Source organism: Corapipo altera, unplaced genomic scaffold (assembly GCF_003945725.1).
Source record: "Corapipo altera isolate COAL_440 unplaced genomic scaffold, ASM394572v1 2b, whole genome shotgun sequence".
In the NCBI taxonomy this organism is placed as follows: domain Eukaryota; kingdom Metazoa; phylum Chordata; class Aves; order Passeriformes; family Pipridae; genus Corapipo; species Corapipo altera.
In genome coordinates, this window is record NW_020884874.1 from 21,381,373 (window position 1) to 21,405,797 (window position 24,425).

Here is a 24,425-nt window from a genome sequence, read left to right on the forward strand (position 1 = left end):
TGCTTTATCCAATTCCTTCCTACTGAAGTGCAGGAAAAGACATTTTTTCTGACTCTGGAGTGGTGGAGAGGCCATGGGAGACTAGTTCTGATTCCGACCTGAATCCGTGTTGAGAAAGTGTTGGTTCAGCAAGGGACAACAGCTTCCCCTCCACCTCCCTTTGCTATCTATACACAAGACTAATATTAGGAATACCATGAGAGATGTTGCAAGAGATGTTGCCCTTGCAACACAGGTGAGTACCAAAAGTGGTACCTGGACACCTGAGTTTCCAAATTCAGCATTGGTGCAGCCTCACCTTGAGTACTCCGTGCAGTTCTGGGCACCACAATGTAAGAGGGATGTGAAGGTCCTTGAATGTGTCCAGAAGAGGACCACAAAGCTGGTGAAAGGGTTGGAAGGCATATCCTGTGAGGAGAGGCTGAGGACTTTGAGCATGTCTAATTTGGAGAAAAGGAGATTGAGGTGTGACCTCATCACTCTCTGCCACTTCCTGAGGAGGGCAAGCGGAGAGGGAGGTGCTGATCTCTTCTTCTTGGGATACAGTGATAGGATGCATGGGAATGGTTCAAAGACACCAGAGGAGGTTCAGACTGGACATTAGGAAGCACTTTCTTACCAAGAGGGTAGTCAAACACTGGAACAGGCTTCCTAGAAAAGTGGTCAATGTCCCAAACCTGTTAGTAGTGTGTAGGAGGCATTTGGACAATGCCCTTAACAACATGATTTAATTTTTGGTCAGTCCTGAACTGGTCAGGTAGTTGGACTAGATGATCATTCTAGCTTCTTTACAAGTGAGATAGTCTGTTAAAATTTTTATGCTTCTGTTTGTTTTTCTGTTTCTGTCAGAGAAGTATTTAGTCCCCAAAGCAGATTCGCAGCCTGATACTCTGCAATGTCAGAGATGCACTTCTCTAGCAGTAATTTCACTGGTGAGGGGACTAATTTTTTTCTTCCAGAGGTTACGCTTAGGTGGAGTCCACATTACTAGAGTATTTCCAGAAAGAACTATTAGATTTTTTTCCATCTGCACTTATTTGGCAGAAGGAGCTTTTATCCTCCCATGTGCAAACACTGTCACAGTGATCCACACGTTCCTTTACATTGTACTGCATGTGGGCTCAGGGTGAGTCGAAATGGAGGCTGGTGTAAATGTGTTGGCACATTTCTTCAGTGGGTTCTGAAGCCAGACTTGGACTCCAGTACCTATGGTTTCCTTTCCCTCATTACCAGTTTTCATCTTCAGACACTCATACTCAATGTGTATCTTGTTTCATTTTATAAACCTTGCCCTGCCTCTTTTCCCCTGCCTGTACCAGCTCCACTGCTAGTTCTAACCCAGGAAATTTCTAACACATCCTCTTTGGTGTGACTGATCCCTGTGACCACTCAGAGCTCCTTACTGTGCCCAGCACTAATCCTGGGCATACACAGCTGCTCCCGGCTCAGACAGAGTGCTGTGGGTCCCGTGTGCTGTTTTTGCCACTCCCCCATACTAGCGTGCTCATTTAGTGCACACTTGCTTGCTTGGCATTCCAAACACCTGCCCTACTCTTGCTGGGAACTGTTGGCATCAGCACCCCTTTCCTGTGATTGCTACAGGTCTTACCCAACACCAACCTGTACGAGAGTTTCCAGGGAAATGACTGGGAAGAAGGACAGCTGGCTTTGGAAGCTGGGGATATCTAGTGAGGTCTGGGAAATGAACTAAGACTGAAACACAATATTTTTCTGCAGAAAAGTCACAGAAAATAGTTATGCCTTTTTAATACTGCTGAAATGCATGGGGTGCTTGTGCAAAGTTCTGTACAAGCCCACAAGAGCTGGCAATCCTTGTAAGGATCTGCCCCAATCTTTTTGTGGCAAGTCTTCTGAAAACAAGCTTTGGGTATCAAGTGTGCCATTTTCTCCCAAGCTGGCTCTTCCTAATACTGTTAGAGTATTAGGCGGGAGGTTGGTTTTGTTTAAAATAAATAATAACTTTGCTGATCTCATATTGATGGGTGAAAGGCATTCTTACTAGTGAGAGAAACCTAACGTATAATTTTAAAGGAAGGCTCAAGATGATAAGGCAGCTCTGAATAGAAGTATAGTTTTTAATTCCATTGCGTTGCCTGACACTTCTGGAGACTGGTAGAGAGAACTGCTGAGAGGCTGCCTGAGAGAACTGCTTTTGCTTTTCCTCAGAATCGAGGTGGTCTATTGCAGTCTCTTATTAAAACCTTCATCTGGCAAGTCGGGAGAAAGAGTCAGCTTATTTAAACTTTACGATGCTTTAAAACATCAATTTCAAGACTTTGTGTGGTTGCCAGTTTTTAGTGACTTCTCAAGGAAAATCCCCCTGCTAGAACCCTGTTCTCCCTGCTTTCTTAGCAGCCGTTCCCCTCTCTCTGACGTCCCCTGCCTGAGAAGGGGTTCCCTTGGACAAGCCGGGCGCGGCCGGGACCCCGACGCGGGGAAACAGGGGGTCTACGCGACGAATGTTGCCGGGTATGCTCGATGCATGCTTTTTCCTGGAAGGCCGTATAATTTTGAGGAGAAGGAAGCGGTACCCTCCTGCTTGTGCACGCGGAGGGGAACCTGCACTGATCTCCCCGCTCCGAAAGACGTGGGGTTTCCGACGGATCTTCCACGTTATTTTGGGGCCAGTGGCACTCCGCCGCGGAGCTGCGGGCACCCTGCAGTTATCCCCGGGGGGGAAAGCACCACGGTGCCCGCTACCGCTGCACTCCCTCCTACACCCGACCGCGTTCGGGAGCGCTTGCGGGCGGCGGGGGGTCTTTCCCACTCCCGCTGAGCCAGGCGTGCTCCGGGAGACACCGCGGGGCGAAGGTGGGGGGACACCCAGGGCGGGAAGGGCGGGATGGAGGACACCGAGAGCAGCGGCGCAGACACCCTGGGGATGGCGGGGGTAGACACGGGGGACGGGGAGGGGACGGGAGGGGGCACGCGGAGGAGGGAGGACACGTAGGGGGCGGCGCGGGGGGTGCACGTCGGAGGGGGGGTGGCTGCCCTGCCGGGAGCGCGTCCTGCCTCCGCCCGCCCCCCGCCTCCGCTCGGCCCCGTCCCCCCGCGCCGCCGCCGCGGCGGGTGGCCGGGCGGGCGGCAGAACCGCGGGCCCCGGCGGCGGGGCCGTACGCGGGGAGGATGCTCCGGTGGCGGGGCCGGGCACGGGGCGTCGCGGTGGCGGTGGCGCACGGGCTCTGTTCGGGCTCGCTGAACATCCTGCTGAAGTTCCTGCTGGCCCGCTACCACTTCGCCTTCCTGACGCTGCTGCAGTGCCTCAGCAGCGCGGCGGCGGCGCTGGGGCTGGAGGCGCTGCGGCGGCGGGGGCTGGCGGCGCTGCCGCCCTTCGGGCTCCGCCTGGCGCGCCCCTTCGCCGCCGTGGCTGCCTTGGCCACCCTGCAGTCCACCCTCACCCTCTGGTCCCTGCGCGGCCTCAGCCTCCCCATGTACGTCGTCTTCAAGCGCTGCCTGCCCCTCGTCACCCTCGTCACCGGCGCCCTGGTGCTCCGCGACGGCATGCCCTCGCCCGGCGTCCTCGTCGCAGTCCTCATCACCACCTGCGGCGCCGCCCTGGCCGGTGAGTGCGACCGCGGCCGCGACCGCACCTGGGGGGACGGGGCGGGACGGGGCGGACCGGGATGCGGCGGGACGGGGCGAGCGGCCGCGCCGCGGAGCGCCCCGACGGGGCCGCCGCCTCTGCAGCGGCAGCCACGGCCGCCCCGGCTCGGGTTTGGGTCGGGACGAGGAGGGCGGCGGGGGGAAAGACGTGTGGATACGGGTGGTGTACAGTCCTGGGGGGACAGCTGCGACCCCACGGGGGCAGGTGCAGCCTTGCAGGGATGGATGATGGGTACATTCTTGCAGGGCTCGGTGCATGTGGAGATAGGTGCATCCTTATGGGGGTCGGTGTAAACCTGTGATTCCTTTCTAGGGAAGGCGCAACCTTATGGAGGGATTTGTAGTCTTATGGGAAGTGGGTGCACCTACGGGGTAGATGTAATGTTCTGTGGGCAACTACAAGCCCATGGGGGCAACTGCAGCCATACTGCAGTAAGAGCGATCTTACATGGGTAGATGCAAGCTTAGGGGTCAGCTGCAACGCTCTGAGGCCAGGAGGACCCATGTTGCTTTCCAGCCGAGGTGTAGGTGGGCTAGGAAGCAAAGCTGGCACTCTGTGCCCTGGCAGCACTCCTGAGGGCTGTCCCAGGGAACAGAGCACACGCACAATGAATAGTTTAATATGCAAAGAGGTCTGAAGGGGCTCAGAAGGGAAGGTCTCGCTTCAGGGACCCCACAGGGGTCCGTTGCTAGAGGGTGCAGAATGGCCAGTGAGTTGGAGGGCAGGCAACCTGGCCAGCCAGAGCTGGCAAGTGTCTGCGCTGGCAAGAGGACGTTCAGGGTTGCTGTGTGTGTGTGCGGTTTCAGCTACAAATCTCCCACAGTGTCTTCACAAAAGGGAGAAAACAATCTGATTTTGACTGTGGGATTTAGGGGGGGCATGAAAGACATTTAGTAGGTTTGCAGCTTGAAAAAAAAGAAAATGAGATATCTACTGAGAGGCAAGTGTGTCCAGCCTTGGGACAAGCATGAGAAGTCCTAGGAGTTATGGAAAGTGCAGTGATGTCTCTTTCCTAAATATCCCTCTAGTCCAAAACAGTGCTCTCTTTCTGTCTCACATGCAAAACGCATGCTTATTTCTCTCTGTGACTCTCCTGACAGGAGCTGGTGACCTGACTGGGGATGCCATGGGCTATGTGACAGGCGTGCTGGCTGTACTGATACATGCTGCCTACCTGGTGCTCATTCAGAAAACCAGTGTAGACAGTGAATATGGACCCCTGACAGCACAGTACGCCATTGCTGTTTCGGCCACTCCTTTTCTCATCATCTGCTCCTTTGCCAGCATGGATTCCATCAATGTCTGGTCCTTTCCAGGGTGGAAGGACCCTGCCATGGTATGCATCTTTATTGCCTGTGTCCTGATTAGCTGTGCCATGAACTTTACCACCCTTCACTGCACTTACATTAACTCGGCTGTGACCACCAGCTTCGTAGGGGTGGTGAAGAGTATAGCCACCATCACGGTAGGCATGGTGGCATTCAATGATGTGGAGCCCACAAGATTATTTATAGCTGGTGTTGTGGTCAATACCTTGGGGTCTGTCATTTACTGCGTGGCCAAGTACATTGAGACCAGACGGCAGAGCAATTATGAGGACCTGGAGAAAGAAGCTAGAGAAGAGGAGGGGAAAAGGCAGGCTGGGGACCAAGCTCTTTTTGCCATGGAGGCAGTTTCCCAGGGGAAGGGGGCTGAGGAAGCACCAGTGGAAGGATCAGCCACAGGGGACAGCCAGAGTGGAGAGGAAGAGAAGGACATCACTGAGAAGTCTGCCAAGGCACCTGTGCTCCAGGGAAAATTCACCATCACACAAGAAGTGAACAGGAGCTCGCTGAAAGAAGCCTATCTTGGAGTATGGAGGTTGGTGAGGGGTGCTAATTATATAAAGAAGGATTATTTGATAGAAAATGAAGAGCTACCAAACCCTTAAAAAGCAGATTTGAAAACTATTTCTTGAGGACAGACACCTGGTTCTCTGAACAGGGGAAAGGCAGAGCATACATTTTACATCAACGCTTACAAATCCAAATCATGCAGGATGACTTTACCTCATTGTCAAAAAGCAAAAGGTCATAGTTTGCTCATGCTTTGGGCTTGCTTTCAGCTGCTTTCAGTACATCACTTTAGTCCCACCTCAGCTAAGGTGTGGAGTCCTCTGCTGCAGACACAGAGAGAGTTGGGTAATGGGAAGTCATGGGGTGCTTACCCAGCCTGGCAAGCACTGGGCATATGAGGGACATCAGTACCATTGAGTTAGTCGGCAGTGCCAGTGACACAGCAGTGGCCTAGAGCTTAGCTTGTGTCTGGAGCCTTGTGATTTTAACACATTAGGAGGCTCTGTCAATGTGCTTCCATGTCTATATCCATCCAATTATAGGTACTCTATATAAATATATTCCTACAATATACTCCTATTAACTGTACTTTTATGTGCTCTTCTATGTCAATACAATTGCAACAGAGCTAGAGGTTGTACCAGTTAAGTTATATTGGCATAAAATCACCCTCTTAACTGAAGAATTGAAACTCTCCAGGCTGAGACTTGGACCTGGTTTAAATTGGGTACTTTGTGTCTTCGGTATAAGTACTTTTGTCTTGTGGTGGTGTACATGAAAGCAGAACCAGATCTGAACGTCTAAGAAGCTTTGATTAGCAAAAGAAGGATGTTTATCTATGAGCTTTAACTACACATAGCATTTGGAATATTAGCTTGACTCAAAAGAGTTTGGAAATGTTATGTGTTGATTGGATTTGAGATGGCTATAAAAAAATTAGGGACAAAGTGTGTGCCTTCTGTCATCCCTCCTTGTACCCTAAAGTCAGGTGAATCAGAGTCTGGGCTGGAACTTAGGAATCGTCTCCATCCATTCTTTCGTAAGTAGAGGTTGATAGCAGAACTGGGGACACTAACTCTCCGGAGTTCCCAGGGATGCTTTTGCAGGACAGTGCTTCTGTATCCTGGCCATGTGTTGGTACATGGCTTTGTGCGTATGAGCCCTTGCTGTCCCTGTGCTGTGTTGTCCAGTGGAAGGAAGCGTGGACAGGCAGACGAGAGCTGCAGTGTGCTCCAGCAGATCCCATGGCTGAGCACTTGTGGGTCAGGATGCTCAGTGCGCTCAGCACCAGGATTTCCATGGCTTTCGTAGAAGCAGCTCCCCAGTGCCCACACTGTCCCTGTGGGCTATGAGGGACAGAGCTGCCTCTACCCCCAGCCACTCAAGTGCTCCTGTGGGAAGTGTGAAGCAGTCACTTCAGTGAGGCCTCTGGTGAATGTGACAATATTTTGTCACACATCTGTTTAACTGAAAGGACCATGGAAACAAATGTTCAAGTGTTTCTTAGCCTGGGGATATCCTTTTGTGAAGATACTTGAGTGAAACCTTTGCTCAGACTAGAGAGAGAAAAGATTGGACACTCAGTATTTCTCATCCCAAAAAGGTGTCATGGCCATTGGGGCCATCTTGACCACAGACTGAAACAAGCTATTATCATCTCCTGAAAAAATGAACCAAGTTTGTCGTTGTTGTATTTAATACTGTTATTGTTGTTGTTAATAATTATTTATTATAATTTATTAAGCCACTGAACTGAAAGTCAATTATTCCCACAGCCCTAATTAATCTGTGCCTAGTCCAATACTCTCTCAAGCTGAGCAGGCAGCATTAGCTCACAGCACATTCAGCACTGGAGTCCAATGTGAGCAATTTGCCCAGCAGGGAATATTTGCAAAACTGCTCTCTGGGGGAGCTTTAGATTCTTGTCAATAAATGCAGGCAGAAACATCAGGTGCTGTGACAGTATGTTTTCTGAGCCAGTGCAGAAGCTGGCTGACCTGGCATCACCTATGGATTTTGAAAGAGGTGTCCATAAAGACATTTAGGCTAAAAGCCTGTAGCTGCTGAGCTGGAGGACAGGGCATGGAGATCTGTACATCCCAGGTTGTGTATAGTTTGTGTTTGAGAGTTGAGAGACGCTGGCTGGATGCCAAAATACATTTACTTTCTGTGCAAGCTCCATATGGGATGTTTTCAATAAAAGCACTCTTTATTGTTTCTAGGCTAATATAATAGGGCTTTTGTTAGTTTTTCAAATGCATCCTAGACTAAAGACACTTGTGCCTATGAATTATAGTTCCTGTATTACTGGACTCATTATGATATTGAACTGCATTGTAATCATACAGATGGCTGGAGAGAAACCCACGTTTCTGATCTGTCCTCACTGTGCTCAGTGTTTTCTGTCCACAAAAAATGTGGATCTTTTTACCACCTGGATACAAGTCTTAGACCCTGTAGTGCATACTCCCATGTTTGACACGTGCTGTATGAAGCTCTTCCCCTGGACTCCTGTTTCAGGAATTTTTCTCAGGGGGAGTAAATGTTTTACCACTTACTGTTGTTGAATTATTCTTAGGAATCTGTGGAAATTCAAACAGTTTTGATTATTGAAAAAGCTGCTGTTACAATGTTGTACATTTGCATGTATAATCAAAAATGTGATTATATTGTATTCTGTTTATACGTGTAAATTCCCTAAATTAAAATGGGAATTTGGCAAATGCAATCCACTTTTTCAGTAACAGACGCTGTCGCACAATAAAATAAAAATACTGCCTCGTGCTGAGGTATTTTAATGGCATCAGCGGAAGACTGCAGAATGAGATGTGGGAATAAAATGCATTGCTTTCCAAAAGCCTTCTGGTTTTCTTATTGTTGCTACTCCAGGGTGCTCATTTTTGGTTCATTTATAGTTATTCTTGTGCCTTTATACCATCCAAGTTTTCTCAACATGTGACCACATGCTATAAATACTGTTATGGACAGAGGGACTAAGAACAGAAAAAAGGAATACAGGAATTTGAAGTGCTGGGCCCTCTGTACAGCTTGAAGTTTCTCTGGTTCTCAACAGTGATTTCTTTGGTTACCTATTTAAAATGATTTAGTGTCACTGGCATAACTGCTGTAACTTTAGAATAAATAAAAGTAAGATGATGCTCATAATTAATAGTTCTATTATAAAGTCACTGTATTATAAAATAACTTAATATTAATTTATTTATCAATGTTAAGTATTTGTATTACCAGCTATGCCACATGGCAATCCTAGGAGATGACTTAAGCATTAACTTTTATCTTTTTGCTTCAAAGGAAAGGTACATAATGAGCCTGTGGCTGAAACTGAGTTGTGTCAGAGCAGGCTGCAGTTGGTGATTATTACCGAATTCATCTTAGAGCTCCACACAAATGTGCCTCCAGGTTGATTAAGAGAAAGAAACTGTCCTTGTTACCAGATAATAAATGAACCTGATGCACAATGACCGCTTTGAGAATAAACATGAATTTCAGTGTCAACATATCCTCGAGTAACACCTGCTATAGCACTCTTAGATCTTCAGATAGACGCACAGACACGCGCACAAATACACATGCGATAGGACAGCAAAAGCCAAACTGTCTTGTCTTTTCTGAAATAATTTTTTTTCTCAAAGAACTTAAAGAGAGGACAGATTATTTGTAGGCAGGTACAGTTAAAATGTGTAAGGATAAATTCAAAATTTCATACACTGCTGACAAACTGATCTTTTATTTGCCATCACTTCCATGAGAAAAATATGCAACAACCTACAGAAAAACATCTGAGAGTGAAAGAAACTTTACAGTTATTAAGCAACACTCCAGAGTCCTGTGTATGTCCGGGGATAGTTTATTGCCAGTGCTTAACAACCTCCTGTAATTCGAGTATGTCTGCTTGCTGCAAAGGCTTCAGGAGGCAGAAAGGTGCAAGCCCCTCAGCTCTGGTCTGTAAATTAACATTTGAGCATTTTGCTGCTTTTCACGGTTAAGGCTTAACACCTTAACCCTCTCTGCCTGGGTCCTGTATAATTTCACATATCGCTTTGAGGTTTCTTCTGTGTATTTTTGAATTGAAGTGCTGTGCAGGCAATTGACTCTGTGTCTCAATTAGCTGCTATAGTCATGCTTCAGTAGCTTGTTGGAGGTCATCAGGAAGCCTTTCACTTCAGCCTCTTTCCTGTCAGGAACTGATGAGCCCGCACAACCCTCCTTTCTCTTTCGTTGTTCTTAATGTGTTTTTTCAAATCTTGTTTTCAGTGCCCATCCTGAAAACCTCTGCCAGTAGTGAAGGACTTGCCACAGAGACTTCTGCTATGGTTTTGGTTTTTTTGCTGTTGTTTTTTTTTTGTTGGTTTTTTTTTTGTTTGGTTGGTTTTTTTATTAGAAGGGCAGGGAAGGATTGGACCAGAGGGAACTTGTATGAGCAGATTTCTTCTTGCTACCTTTGTGCATGTTTCTGCCCACCAGCTCCCTGCATACCAGCTCCCTATATAGCTCAAATGTGGCTGTGTACCAGCTTCTTGTGGAGCTGGGCGGGGGCTGCGTACCAGTGTCCTGCAGAGCTGGGCTGTGGACGCAGGAGTGAGGGCTCTCACTCTGCCAGCCAGCCAGCACTGAAATCTGGTTGTGCATGCCAGTGTGGATATTTATTATACACATAAAACTAGAAGGAGATTTTTTCACAGTAAGAACATTTTAAGTAATAAGGCTATAAACCTGCTGTTAAGCAGCTGGTTTATATTATAGGTGGAGACTAAGAAAGCCAGTCACACTTCAACGGTAGACATGATATTTGCAAAATAGAGAGACCATCTGAGAGAGTGGCAGAGAGCATGAAAACAATGCTCAAAGTACCTGGAATGGGATAAAGATGGATGGAGAGAATATGTGAATTACAAATTAGGATGAATGGGGAATATGTGATAGTTTGCAGGAAAGCCAATGTTCTTGCATGAAGGAAAATAGCGACAGCATTAGAAACCCGTGGCCAAACAACACAGTGAACCTGCAGTGAATAAACTTGAATTTGGGGCCCTGAAAGAGCAATGCACATGAAGGACAGAGGCAGAATGAGTGATCTGGTTGGTGGAAAGACGAGTGGATTTGCTTTTTGTGGTCCTGTGATTTTTTTCCTTATTGGACAGTTGTGGGAAATTTTGCTCTGGGCACGTTATTTTATTAATAAGTTTGTCCTTTATCAAGTAAAAGCAATGCCAGTTCTGTTCTCAAAATTACAGCACTTTTTATAATTAGCTGCTATTGATTTTGTTCCTGACAGAACAAGATTTCAACAATTCTTTAACAGAATTCAGGATTTCTCTGAAAAAGAGCAATAACTTCTAAGGTCACAGACTGTATCATACCTGACATGGCAGTCAAATGAGAGAGAATAATGAGTTGGAACTGGTCATGATAGTAAACCGGTCAGTTTTTCTGGCTGCCATAAATAATGAGTATCATTATTAAATAAAAACAGCTACAGGCTATGTATATCACCATTAACTCCTTGTGTCTTCAGTTGTCTTAATTCTCTTAAGGGAATTTTTTGTCTTCAGAGTAGCTCTGCAAATTTGTCCTTATGGTTAGTCCGATTCCAAACCATGTACGCCTGATTAAAAGGTAAAATACAGATTTTCCCTTCTGATTATCAAACCACTAGCCAACCTGGGCTCTGAAAAGCAGAGGGGTTCCCTCTGTCAATGCATCTTCTTGAGTGAGTAATATTCAGGAGCACAGAAAAAGTCCAACAACATATGTTATTGAAAACATATGAAAAACAGCTAAATATGTCCTCATCACAATTTTACAGGGAAAAAAATTGCATTTCCTCAAGCATAGTGGCTGAGAGGCCACTGAGTCTGCATATTCATTGAACACCAGAAGGCCGGTGCACACACAACACACCACAACTGAGTGCACAGATACACAACTTTGGCCCTGGGATTTACAATATTTTCTAAAAGAAGAGAGACTGAGGTGCATTTGCCTGGCACCATGGAAAAAATTGCTTAACTTAGGAAAACTGGGGTGCAGGTCTCTGTGAAGAAGGATCCTTCAAAGAAGGGTCACTGCCAAGCCAGAAGAACATTTCAAAGATTCCTGAGACAAGATTGGACTTTCAAAATGTCTCAATTGTTTGTTTTTTTGTTTTTTATTCATAGAAGTTATGCATGATCAGAATAATTTGTAATATCTGGTCATGTTCTGGGGTGCTTTCTGAATGCTGAACTCTTCTGGGCCACTTGGATGTTGCAGTGACTTGATCAAACCAGTGCAACTCATGCTGCGTCCAGCTCTGTTATCCAACACAACCAGCACACATTTTTCTTCTGGAGAATCTGCTTAACAGTGATTAACTAAGCTTGTCTTTTATAAAAACAGTTGCTCCAAATATTCAATGCTATAGTTCAAGAAAGACACTAAGCAATAGCTGGCTGATGTGGAAGATGAAAACGACAATCAGAGCTGCCTTTTTGACAGAAGGTTTTGCAGGAGGAGTTTGGATTATTTGCTGTAAAAGCTTTAGACTTTTCCCAGCTTTATCTACTTCAGCGCATTTCTTCAGAACCTGCAAATATTGGTCTTGTCTGAGCTTTGGTGTTGATTTGGCACTATTAATTTTTTTATTTTTTTTCTGAAAATTTCACCTGTCTCTCTGTTGTGGTCAGATAGGGCACAACATCCAGAGTCCTAGAACACAGTCCTCTTCAGGGAAATCAAAGCAGCAGCCAGCAGAAAAAAAATGTCAGATGCCACTCTCACAGACAAAAATAAGGACACATTGTTCTGTACTTGAGCTTCATTACAGATTTATAGTCATAATGAACAAGTACAGTGAGTAAGACCTTCAAAGCCAAGACGGTTTCGCTGCACGTCTGCGTTTAAAGCACAGGTTGAAAACAGAGATTATTTCTTGGTGGGGCTCTTCTCTGTGGATTGTATAGATCCAACATGTTGGCACATAAATTGGTGAACTTTGAAGACTCAGGTTGTAGTGTGAACACAGATTCCTAGGTGGCAATATAGAGCAGTCATCTCAACCCTTCCCAGTTGCCATCACAGATGCTCTCATCCAGTAGTTCTCTCTTTTGCACTGAAACATTTATACATATGTTCATTTTGTGCCTTTTCTGAACCTTCATTCAGTAGGACATAAACCTAAATGAAAGCATTTTGCTGCATTAGTGGCTCGATAGTGGCTGGTGTTCCGCTTCCCCAAGCCAAGGAGAGTGTTGGAAGTGGGTTTTGTGATTACTTTTCTATCCCACCAAGGAGACATCTGTGCTTGAGAAGCTAAGACTCACAATTCCAGCAATGCAAAGTCAAAGAAACAGCCTCTCTGCCCCAAATCTATTTAGTGATGTTGCTGTGGCAATACAACTGATCGTAAAAGCAGCTGCTGCAGGAGAAAAAACCAGCTCCTTAGAGGGAACTGGCACACCGTAGTTCACTCGGTCCCCTCCCCATGCACGGTAACAGGTCAGCTCAGGTGCTCAGTGGTATGGTGAGGGAGAGGAGCAGTACAGATTTTACCTGTGCAGTTCAGGCAGGCTATTACTGCAGAAAAACAGTTCTTTTATTACTTTTTTTTTAATGCCAATTACATCTCCCTCTATACTTCTGAAAGGAAATATGCAAATGCATTAAGTTTTTTTAGAAGAAAAGATTTATTTAAGAAGCAAGTTCCTGCAGGCAATACAACGCTGGCTGAGCTTGCAAAATAATTCAAGGTATGGAATGAATAGGTTGGTGGCTGCCTTATTTTCATTGCCTTCAAAGTTGCTGGGAAAACTAAGATGTAAAGGTGAGGACTGTAATAAAGAATGAGCTCTGTAAAGTGGCTTTGCTGCAGTGAACCTTCAAATCCATTTGAGAATGTCAGGGATTTACCATTATTCTTGAGCTGACTTGACAAACCGTTCTGGCATCTTTACAGTTTGAGCCTTAGAATAAAAAAAAGTCACAAATTCAATCTCCTGCAAGATAAGAACTAGCCAGCTGATTCCCAGAGTGCAGGCAGCACTGATCTTCCCTGCTATTGGTGAGCTCTGCTGTGATGGGATATCTAATTTAGGTAAGTGCATTTCCAGCATTAGGGCACATAAAGTCTGACTGTGGGTGGCTGCCAGTAGAGACACACAAGATCAATTTTGCAGATTCACGCAAAAAACTACTTTCATTTTAACTAAAATGCTAAACTTGTGTAAGTATTATAAGCTATCAGGGAAGAAGGAAATCTAAGGGAAGCAAAAAAAGTAGAGGCCTCCAGACACATTTCCAAAGACTTACAGTTGCTCTGCATTGTTCAGTCAAAATAATGAATAAACATTTGAGTAGTAGTAAGAAGTGCATTGATAATTTGGATTATTTTAAATCCAGCATCACTATCTGAACCAAATATAGGTGTGGGGACCCCATAAGGTGCTTCAGCAGGAGATGCCTGGATCTGAGCCACGGGCATCCCAACACATCACAGCACTTTCAAGGCTGGAGAAGCCCCCATCCAAGGCACGCAGGGATCTGGGAGGCTGTAATACATCTGCTGCCTTATTTTGCCTTTGTGTATCCAGATGAAATTTTAAACTTTACAACTATTTCATTTGCTGACCACTTTCTTTCAGGAACAAACCTCTCTCCACTCATACTTTTTTGTGGCAATGCCTCAACTGGCATTCACATTGCAGTATTGCCAGAAAAAAAAAAAAAAAAAGAAAGCCAGAAGCATTGATTTTTTTTTTTTCTGGACCACAGCCTTCAGACTAATTTAGTAATATATTTTTTTTTCTGCTAGCTTGCTTTCTTAAAGACTGGCAAAGATTTAGATGAACTACTCCATTTGCTTTTGGTCTATCTGATATATGAGATAAAGGTAAGATGATCCACCAAAGTTAGCATCTTTTTACACCAGTTGTGACAGGAGCTGCTGTGTTCCAGGGCTGATGTGTATGTTTAAATAAAGTCCATTAGACTTGGACTATATCCAGATCTTTCATTGCTGGGCTCTTTTTAACTGTAAACAGAATTGCACTCCCTCTGAAACTGTGCTCTCACTCACTTTTGCAAGAGGACACATGAGTATTTGGGGTTTTCATCCATTGATTTTGGACTGTGGGTTAATTCTGTAGATTTGGTGAGATCAATGTGCTTCAAAACAAGTAAAGAGCTGGCTTGCTTCTGCTACACTGTCACTGTCCCATAATGCCAATGAAATTGATTGGGAAAATGTTGTTTCAGGACAAAAAGGTCCCACGTGAGTTATAAACATCTCTCCTGATCAGGAAATGATGGACGTAAAACTACAGAGTTCTGTGCTGTGGCAGCAGAGAGAAGCATAAAAAAGCTCTTGTGAGGGGAGTGTGGTTTGATATACCTGTCACAACAGCTGCTGAGATGCTTTTCAGGATTTTTGCCTTGTTTGTTACAATTTCCCATGCTGTGGAACAGTTCCCTTGTGGGACTTGTTGTCTATCCAGAATTTAGGGATGACAAATGGAGAGCTTTTACTGGCTATTTTTTCTCTTGGTGCTACACAGTTTGCTGCCATTTTGTCATTAGTTAAGGTTTTCACTCCACTCCCTGTGTCCAACCACAAACACTGTGCTGGGAGATACCTGCCTCCTGAGTTCAGATGCAGTCTACAAGCTGTGAATCTGCTTGGCAAAATTCAGGGTCAGGAATGTCCGATGCAGGAAACGGGGAGCAGACGAATTCAACAGGGGCTAAAAACTTCCTTCATCAATGGCAGATCCATTTGAGTTAATAACTGCCCTTCTCCTCCTTCCAACTGCCCACTGGCAGGCTCCTCATCTCAGTCGTCAGCTTCCTTGTAGAAGGATCTAAAGTGATTAATCTTTAGCTAAAAAGTACATTCTAAAAACTACAATATTTTTTACTATTCTGCTGCATTTCACACTGTCAAATCTCAGGCTGATCTTGCACTGTTGACCCTTCGGGACATATCTACACTGCAAACAGGGCAAAATTATTATGACTATTCAGTGCCATCAAGGGCAGACTGGCCTCTTCCATGTTTGGCCCTGAGTTTTCTTTTGGGTCTCAGGTATAATTATAATTTTCTTTATGTTATTTTTATTACAAGTAGAATTATCTGATATAATGAGAGGACTGTGCAGTAGCTCTGGGTTCAAAACAAGTAGAAATGTCCTTCACACAGGAAGCGTTAGACTGGTGTCACTTGCTGCATCAAGGGATGCAGCAGAAGCTAAAAGTTTACTTTACAACATAGATACATGGAAGAGAACTCCATGTACCCATGTAGTGCAGGTACCAGAGGGTTAATAAATACTGAAACCCTCATACAGATCATGAAGTCCTCTGAAATGGAAATATGTTGAGTCTGGGAAAACATTCAGAGGATGTACCATGCACAGGCTCCTGCTCTCATCCCAGGCACCTGCTTATGGTGCTGCTGAGGATGGGATACCAGGCAAGATAGAGCTTTGGTTTGACCTGGTATGGTCCTTTGTATGTTTTTCTCTAATGCATTCTCTAGGAAGAAAGTCTGTAAGGGTTTCTTCAAGATATTCTCCATCTTCAAGGGTCTTATAAAACCTTTCCATCAGCCATTTACTTACTCCTTTCTGCCACTGATCCTTATTTTAAAAACTGTGCTTACCTGCTGTCAATTTCTTTGTTGCCCTCTCTGGCTTGGTTTTTGTCCTCTGCTGTGCCAAAATAGTGACTCATCATGGTTAGAAGCAAAGAAAGGTCCTTGCAAAGGCCATTGAGTTCTGCTGAAAAAGTTCACCAGCACTGACTGCTTTTGAGTGTATGCCCTGCTGGAATCCTCCACCTCCTCACCTATAAAACACCACAGTAATCACAAACAGACATATAATATCTATCATTATTATGGGCAGTGCCCATTTACACTGTGTTCCTAAGAGTGAGTTAGTATACCTTGTAAGTGAATGATGTATGTGCTCCAACCCTCTCAAGGAGCTACTAGACAATGCCTAGTTTACAAGCACAACACAAAGCTGTGTCAATAGATAGCCATCAAAACCTCCATTTTACTGCTTCTACCCATCATGTCTACAAAACATGAATGGATATGGGCTGGTGTCTTGTTGTGCAACACCAAGAGAGGATTGCAGCTTTAGGAGGTAACGGTGTTATATGCTTCCCCTTTGTGGTATCCACCATTTGCTTTCTGCTTCCACATCCTTTGCAGGCATCAGCTCTTTGTATTGCAGAATGGAAAATATGCTTCAGGGTAGTTTGTGACACAAAAAATACTCCAAAGTTGCTAAAAATTAGGCTCCGGAGGATTAATCTAGCTGGATCTTACATGTGGCAGCAGAGGACAGTTTTAAAACAGCAAGATTCTTTAGCAAATCTAATCAGCCACAGCTGACTGAAATCTGTAACCGCATCTCTAAAATAATCCCAAGAGCACAGTAAAATGCTTTCATTGATTTTTATCTATTTTAATCTGAAGACTTACACTTATTCTGATTTGAAATGACTGGATTCAATGACAATTTGATTCACATCTCTTAATAGCTGAACAGAGGCAGGGCTGAACTCTCCAAAGACAGAAAACAGTGGATTTAAGCCATGTGGCTTAAAAAATAACCCAAACCTGATTTTAGTTGCTCCTCTAGCTGTGGAGCTCTCCACCCCTATATTAAGGTGACCAGCCTCTCCCAGAAGCCAAAGTGCTGAGTAGTTGAGATGGAGACTTTCCTGAGCTATGTATAGCCAACAGGGCTGCAAAAAGTAGGATGGGGACAGTGATAGGTTGCACCTATGGCTTGGTCTCAGGAGCTGAACCCTGCACTCTCTGGCTATGCCAGCCAGGTCAGAGCTCAACGGCTGTGTCTTGTGCCTTGGAGAGAAGTGAGATAGTCAGTCATCATGGTAAATTTCTAACTGCTGCATCCCACCAGAAAACATGCCAACATATGTTCCTTTGGTGCAGGACCTCAGAGATAGGCAGCAGCTGAGGAATACTTCTGTAAACACCTGGATAGTGTGTATGTGTTTGTGTTTCTCCTTGGGCATATAGTTTTTATTTTTTCCTTGTACTTTTGCAGTAAATGCACAAAGATTTAATTTTGTAAAGGAATAGACGCAACACCAAGTGCATTATACCAACTTTATGCCATGGAAGGATTCAGGAATAATTCAATCTTGTGGATTGATAATATTTAGAATTTCCATCCAAAAGTGTCTGGAGGACACAGACAAAATGAGGTCCCTGTTGCATTAGGCTCTGCTTATATGAGAGATAGTCTCAGTCCAAAGACTTTGCAATCAAAATACAATGTTGAGTGATACTCTTCAATTGTATGTGCTGCTAGAAGATAAAACTGCATCAAGTACATACCTGTCAGGGCAGATAGATAGTATTGCCTCATCTAATACCGGTTCCATCTGTGGGTAAATTCTTGTTAATAAAATGTATTATGTAATATTCCTTAACAATTCATAATAGCTTGTCTCTGAAAAGAGGAAGATGAAGCAATGAAGAGAGTTCATGGGTGTAGAAGTGAGATAAAGAAGGTGCAGTGAGTCCTCCAGCAGAGCAGCTGCTGTGTGCTCTTTTTTGCTGTACAGAAAAGTTCTCTGAGGCCAGGGCGTATGGTTTGCAGTGAAAGGCTCAGCCAAGCTGTCACTTGGGTTCATACTGTCTGGCGTTCTATAGCAATGAGCTGAGCATATATATTGCAGATGAAAAATGTTGCTACTACTGCTGACAGCTCTTTTTACTCTTTGGTAGAAGAAAAAAAAGTCAGCCTCTTACTGTAAACCAAGTAAGAGAGGGTAATGTGCAGGGTTTTTTTAAACACTTCCTTGCTTCAGAAAAAGTCCTGGGCCTGTGGAGTTACTGATCGCATAGACTTAGGCATGTATGAACATCATTTGCTTTAGAAGATAAGGGAATGTGAGTGCTAAACAGTTTTTCTTAGCTGCTTCTTGTTTAGTTGAATGGAGTTTCACAGATGATTCCAATGGGACCGAACATACTAATAATCAGTTATTTGAAAAAAATCCTGGAGAATTTCATACTGTGATAGAAAATGTTTAATCTATTTCACTAGTAAGTATTCATTCACTAGTAAGTACTTCTGTACCGTGAATCTTTTGTGTTTAGGAGGCTCTCTAGTAACAACATTTTGAATTTCTGTGGTAACTAAACAAAGAAGATGTAGAGAACTTGGGTTATTCCTCATTAGCAATGCAAAAACTAGCAAAAAATGGCAAACTTCAAGTTTTAGGCAAATTACCACAGGCACCAAGTGAACAAAGAACTGAAATTACCTTGCCAACAACGTCTTCAGGTGCACTGCCTTGATTAGCATTTCCTATGTTAGCAGGTCCTGGTTGGCAGCCTGAGTCTCCAAATCCCAAGCTTAGGCACCCATTGCTGCCCTGAGCCAACTGCAGGCCTGCATCCCTCCTGGGGGACACAGGACTCCATTGGGGACTGCCTTGCCCAAGGTCTTCTGCAGGGCTTTGAAATTCTTGTTCCTTCTCTGTTAAGTGGATTGTGACACTCTTGGGTTGGTCTGCTTTGGGGATTAGTGTAGGAGTTACTCTCTATAACTCCTGATTGTTCTTGGGAAGATTATCTAAGGTACAGATTGCCTCAGGTGCAGCGACACCTGAGGTAGCCCCGTGTGACAGCATGGGATTACTTGGATTGATTTACATGAGTGTAGCACCACGTGAACAGAGCTGCACTGCTCCTGAGCTGCCCAACTCACATGCCTGGCCACAAAAGCCCTGACAAGACAGCTTTCTGTGCCTCCATAGTATTTTATTTTGTCTTTTTTTGTTTGGTTGTTGGTTTTTTGTTTTGATTTTTTGTTCTGTTTTGGTTTGTTTGTTTTTGTGTGTGGTTTTTTTTTTTGGTTTGGTTTGGTTTGGTTTTTGGTTTTTGTTTTTTTTTTAAACCAGGCTCTCTATTCCTGATACCAGAGAGCATGCTATAGGACCTATGGAAGTAGCTACCCAGACACCTGTGACAGTATACTTACTACCCTTGTTGCAGACAACTGTTTCTATAGCAGGGAACAGTGTAGTCTCCAGAAGCAAGTGAAAATGGACAAGACTCTCCAGATAAGTGGAGAGTGATAGGATAGTGACTGTCAGAAGGTTGCAACAAATAAACCAAGTTTGTCTTCTTCAGAAGCTCCCTCTATGGTCTTTAGTCTGGGACTGTCAGTGAGAGAGGAACAAACCCTCAGCGGGGTCAGGCTTCTATTTCCCTGTCCTTAGAGCCAGAAGGTTTGGGACTTTGAGGTTTGGAGCTGGAGCCCATAAAGAAGGGCTTGCATTTTGTGAGAGACAGCAGATAATTGTCCTACGGCCAAGAAAGCAGAAGCATTTCTCTGTCGTGGCTGAGCATAGCACATTCTTCTCTTTGCATCATGCTGTCACTGCAGAGTTGTGCAGGAAACACAGGTCCCAGCTCCCCCCATCTCTTCCCAAAGTCACAAGTATGGTAAAGGCTTGCACTATGTTGAACAGCAAGTAGTTCTTCCACTTAATATGATATGTGTGATAATCCATTGCAGTGCATTACAGTGCTATGCTCCAACCTCAGATTTTCCTACAACCTCTACAGCTCTCACAGTCTCTGATCCTTCCTGAGTGTTTATGTGAAACCACTTGTGATTTCTCAAGCAATGTGTCTCTGCAAAAGAATAGGCTCAAATAAATCCAAAAAAGGTTCTGCACTCTAAAAATAAAATTAAATTTTAAAAGGGCTATAAAAATCTGTCACTGACTGGGTCTGGATCATCTCCATGAAAGAGAGAACAATATTCTATTTGTCTAAAACCCCAAGTTCTTCTCAAAAGGCACTATAGAAAACCTTTCAGAGACATAATGTAAATTAGAAAGCCACCAACACAGCTCATACTTGAATGAAACTAATTCCTACAAGAATATCATGGGTTTACTAGCCCTCCCCTGGAGCTGGTTAGTTCCAGGTGGATTTCCTGGTGTTGAACCAATGAGAAGCTGTAGTAACACCTCTGTGAATTACATATTTAAGGAGCTGGAAGAGAAGGCTCTTGGTGCAGAAGAAACTGGAGCCAAAAGGGTGAGAGAGAGAGAGAACCACCAGGCCTGGGGGCCAGGGCTGGGGCGGTTTCCCACCGCTTTTTCCCCCACACTGCGAGCGATGGCCCGGAGCGGCCAGCTGGGGACAGAGCTGGGCCCCCCGGGGGGCAGGCGCAGCGTTGGAGCTGGGCTGGCTTGGGCGGAGGGGTGGCAACCATGACTCTGGGTCCTTGTCAGCTACTGGCCCAGGGGCAGACACGGCACTGAGGCCGAGCCAGGCGCCTGGCCAAGACATGAAGCAGAGCTCAGACGAAATTCCAGAGAGGGAAAGAGAAACTGCCTGGGAGTTCTCCGACTGGCCTCGCCGCCTGCTCCCACCACGAGGGAGGGGTGGTGGCAGGCTGGCTGGGCCCTGAGGTGCCTGGTGCAACAGCAGCATGCGGCACGCAGCGGAGTGGGCCCGGAGCGGCAGCAGTGCATGGCACAGAGCGTGCCCTGGAGTGGAGCGGAGAGGAGAAGCACAGCCAGCACAGCTACTGCCACTGCTGGAACTTGCAACAGAAAGAGGGAGAGAGAGAAGCCACACTGGAGCAGGTTATTTCTGGGTAGGACTCTGGTGAAAACTACTGGGGTATAAAGACTGAGATGAACCCCAGAACCTGCGACCCGGGGGACGGGTCCCCCGAGAACCTACTGCCCTGGGAGGGACCCCACGAAGCAGGGAAAAGACTCAGAGCTTTAAGTCCCTGTAGCCCATGGTGAAGATCATGGTGAAGCAAGTTGTACCCCTGCAGCCCATGAAAGGACCTCAGGGGGTACAGAGATCCCCCGCACCCCTACTGGAAGAGAAACTTTAGCTATCACCCTGAGAGTTCTTCTCCTGCATTGATGCAGGGGCCGAGGGGTGGTTAAAAGTGTGTTTAATACTGTGTATTTTGTTACTTTTTAGTTTCTATTCTGTTAGTAATAAATTTTAATATTATTCCTCACATTGAGTCTGTCTTGCCTGTTGTGAACCTCTCCCAACTTATAGCAATTTTGTAGGAGTTTGAAAAATCTGGCCAAAGTAAATCCACAACAAGGATGCAGCAAATATGGCATAACCACAGCATCACTCTTATTTTTTTATGCCACCAAAGCCTTTATTTCCTTTGAAGATGGATAATTGTAAGGAATACACTACTTTCGACTTCCCATGTAGAATTATTCTCCCCAGTCTCTCTAGGTTGCACAGTGTATTAGCTACAAGTGATTAAAGCTGGCCTCCTGTCCCTTTGGTTGTTTTTCAGAGGCTGTCAGTGTCTCCAGTGGGCTGAAGTTACCTAGCAGAAGACTGAGTATGAACATAAAAGCACCCTATTTATCTTCAAAGAGAAAATTAATTGAGAAGTCTTGATAGATCTCTTGATTATTTTGGTTTGTCAGTAAAAGGGCTTGATTTTATTTAAATAATTTTCAAAAGTAAGTAAACTCAAAGCAAAATACTAATTTCTGGTATTATTATCTCTGCAGGATTGCTACCAGGTCCATATGGTTATTCTAGTCAAGGCTCATACCTTCTGAAAATTTATTAATCTTGAGCCATTGATTCAAAGTAGGATCAGGTTGTTTGCGGTGATCTGAAAGTGTTCCAGGGAGTCTGGGCAGCAGCACTTGCCCTTCCAGGAACAGAGCTTTCATTTTCTGGCAGCTCTATGAGAAAGAAGATGCAAGCACCATGCTTTTTCTGATGCACTAGCAAAGAAACTAACTGTGGCTACATGCCCAAGTGCTAGTGCAAGGTGAACTCCATTTCAAATGCACTTTTGTGGCATTACTCCAGCAGAAGGGGGAAGCACTTGTTGCAGAATAGACATCCTTCTCATCACTGCATATGAGACTTTACTGCTTCTCTGGCTTTGCAGCCTCATGGTCTGGTACTACGGTCTCCTCATTTTAAGAGTGTCAGGAATAGAGGATTGCTGTCAGCATCTGTTTTTGAGTACGATGGTAACAAAATGTTCCCACTCATTTTGAGGACTCATGTCTCCATGTATCCATACAGGAAATAAAGAGATGGTCCAGGATTTGCTTGAAACATGTTAATTATAGACCACAATCAAGACTAGGAACTTCACTCATATGTAATGCGAAAGCTGAAGAACTAGAAGCAAAATTTGGCTTTGTCTGCATTGTTACCTGATCTGGCTGAAATTTTATTCTATTCTAACAGTGGTTTTGATCCAACAGAAGGGTCATTGTGATTAAGACTCTCAGGGACCTTGTTGAGTCTCTGTTCTCTGGTTTATGAACGTGAACCTGGAACTGCTAAGGATATCTAGGGTCATTTTGGTCTAGTCAAGGCTGTTCCTATTCTGGATGTGGCAGTGTGACCACAGGCCTCTGTCTCAGTGCTGCAGTCGAACCAACAAATGTTCATACACCTCCTTCCCCACACCCACCAAAAGATGACTCTCCTCTTAATACCGATGTGTGTCTTCAGACTCAAGTTTCTGCTCACCTGCTTGCAGATGTATAAACTTCTGAATCAGTGTTTGGGTGGCTGTTTCTGAAGTTCCCCCTCAACTTGATAATGAAAGGTTTCCTGTAGAGGAAAATTCCCAGGAATGTTGGCCACGTCATAGATGAAACTATCCAGGTGGATGAACCAGCTAAAAGTATTTAGCTTGAGACACTAATTTTGATGAATAGAAATCAGAGAAGATTATAATCAGTCCTTGAGATAAGATGCAAAATCATGGTCTAGCCTTCCCAAAGAGGTCCCACTTGGAAATGAATATAAACGTATGGATGAAAGTGAGTCTGAGCAGTGTGTGTGCTCATCTGTGCTTAGTTAGAGAGCCAAGACTGCTCTAGGTTTATGCAGTACCCTCAGTTATGTATAACAGTCATGCTCCTTTGGAACAGCCTGTCTGGTTTAGCCTTCTAACATTATATTGTAATATATTCATCTAGGAGACATCCACTTGGTTTATACTTTTAGATATCAAAATAGCATGTGGATTTCACCCACTGCAAGCTTTTGCCTCTATAGATGTGCTTATTATAGACTAGAAGGTTCATGCTGAATCTGTTACTCTGCCATTTTAGTCCTTTTTCTATTACTGAAAAGATGGAGAGAAAATGAGATGTGTCTGAACTGTGTTCTGAAACTCTTACAACCTGGACAAATAACATAGAAATGGAGTAGCTGAGAAAAAAGGAGATGGACAGTGGCGTTCAGCCTAAGGCAGAGGAACCAAATTCTCAGTCATCTGCTCTCCTTGAAACTCTGACTGACAAGTGTCTGGCTCTCTCCTTCCTCTTGCACTGCCGGCAACAGCTTTAAAATGTTAAAAAGCAGCAGTGGATTTAGTCTATCCATTTGTGATTTTAACTTCCTAGTCTGTTTGTGAAGACTTTTATATTCAATGAGCAACTTTCTTGGGTAGGCTTCCCACCACATACAAAGACTTGACCGTCCTTGGTTTCTCTAATATACAAAGGGCCTGGACAGCAAACCCTCCCTCTGAGAAATCAAGAGCTTTGGAAGGCGAGGGACTTCTCATCTTGGGGCATTTACAGATTTGCTGACAGGGTTTCAGGTGCTGTCCTGGCCTCCCCACACAATAGTGTGACACATTTCTGCCAATCAGCTTTCACGGTTTAGCAAATGAATCAATGGATTTCCCCTGTAGCTCCTGGTCCTAGTTATAAGAAGTTTCAATGTGTCTTGCCAGCCAAAATGCTCCTGCTTCCTTCAGTTCTGCTCCAGCTGAATGAAAGCTACCTTAGGCAGAAACTGAGTCCCTGCACGTATTGCACCAGGCAAACCAAAGCTGAGAGAGGTTTGGAGAGCTTTCTAAATAGTAAATATGGAGTAATAGAGGCAGAAATGAAATACAGGAAGAAAAATTGCTTTGCCTGAAGTC

The 24,425-nt window shown here is 44.8% G+C and overlaps 1 protein-coding gene across 1 annotated transcript; it reads left to right on the plus strand.

Moving 5' to 3' along the window:
- Positions 1 to 3,147: 3,147 nt before the first annotated feature.
- Positions 3,148 to 8,318, plus strand: SLC35D3 (solute carrier family 35 member D3). Its single transcript, XM_027634222.1, has 2 exons — positions 3,148 to 3,583; positions 4,726 to 8,318. The coding sequence occupies exons 1-2, from the start codon at positions 3,148 to 3,150 to the stop codon at positions 5,553 to 5,555; spliced, it is 1,266 nt and encodes a 421-aa protein (XP_027490023.1). The 3' UTR covers positions 5,556 to 8,318.
- The last annotated feature ends 16,107 nt before the right edge of the window (positions 8,319 to 24,425 follow it).

Bases quoted from the DNA above. Each gene is read 5' to 3' on its own strand.
- SLC35D3 (XM_027634222.1), top strand. From the start codon at position 3,148: ATGCTCCGGTGGCGGGGCCGGGCACGGGGCGTCGCGGTGGCGGTGGCG. The intron at 3,584-4,725 runs GTGAGTGCGACC...CTCTCCTGACAG, and splicing joins CTGCGGCGCCGCCCTGGCCG to GAGCTGGTGACCTGACTGGG.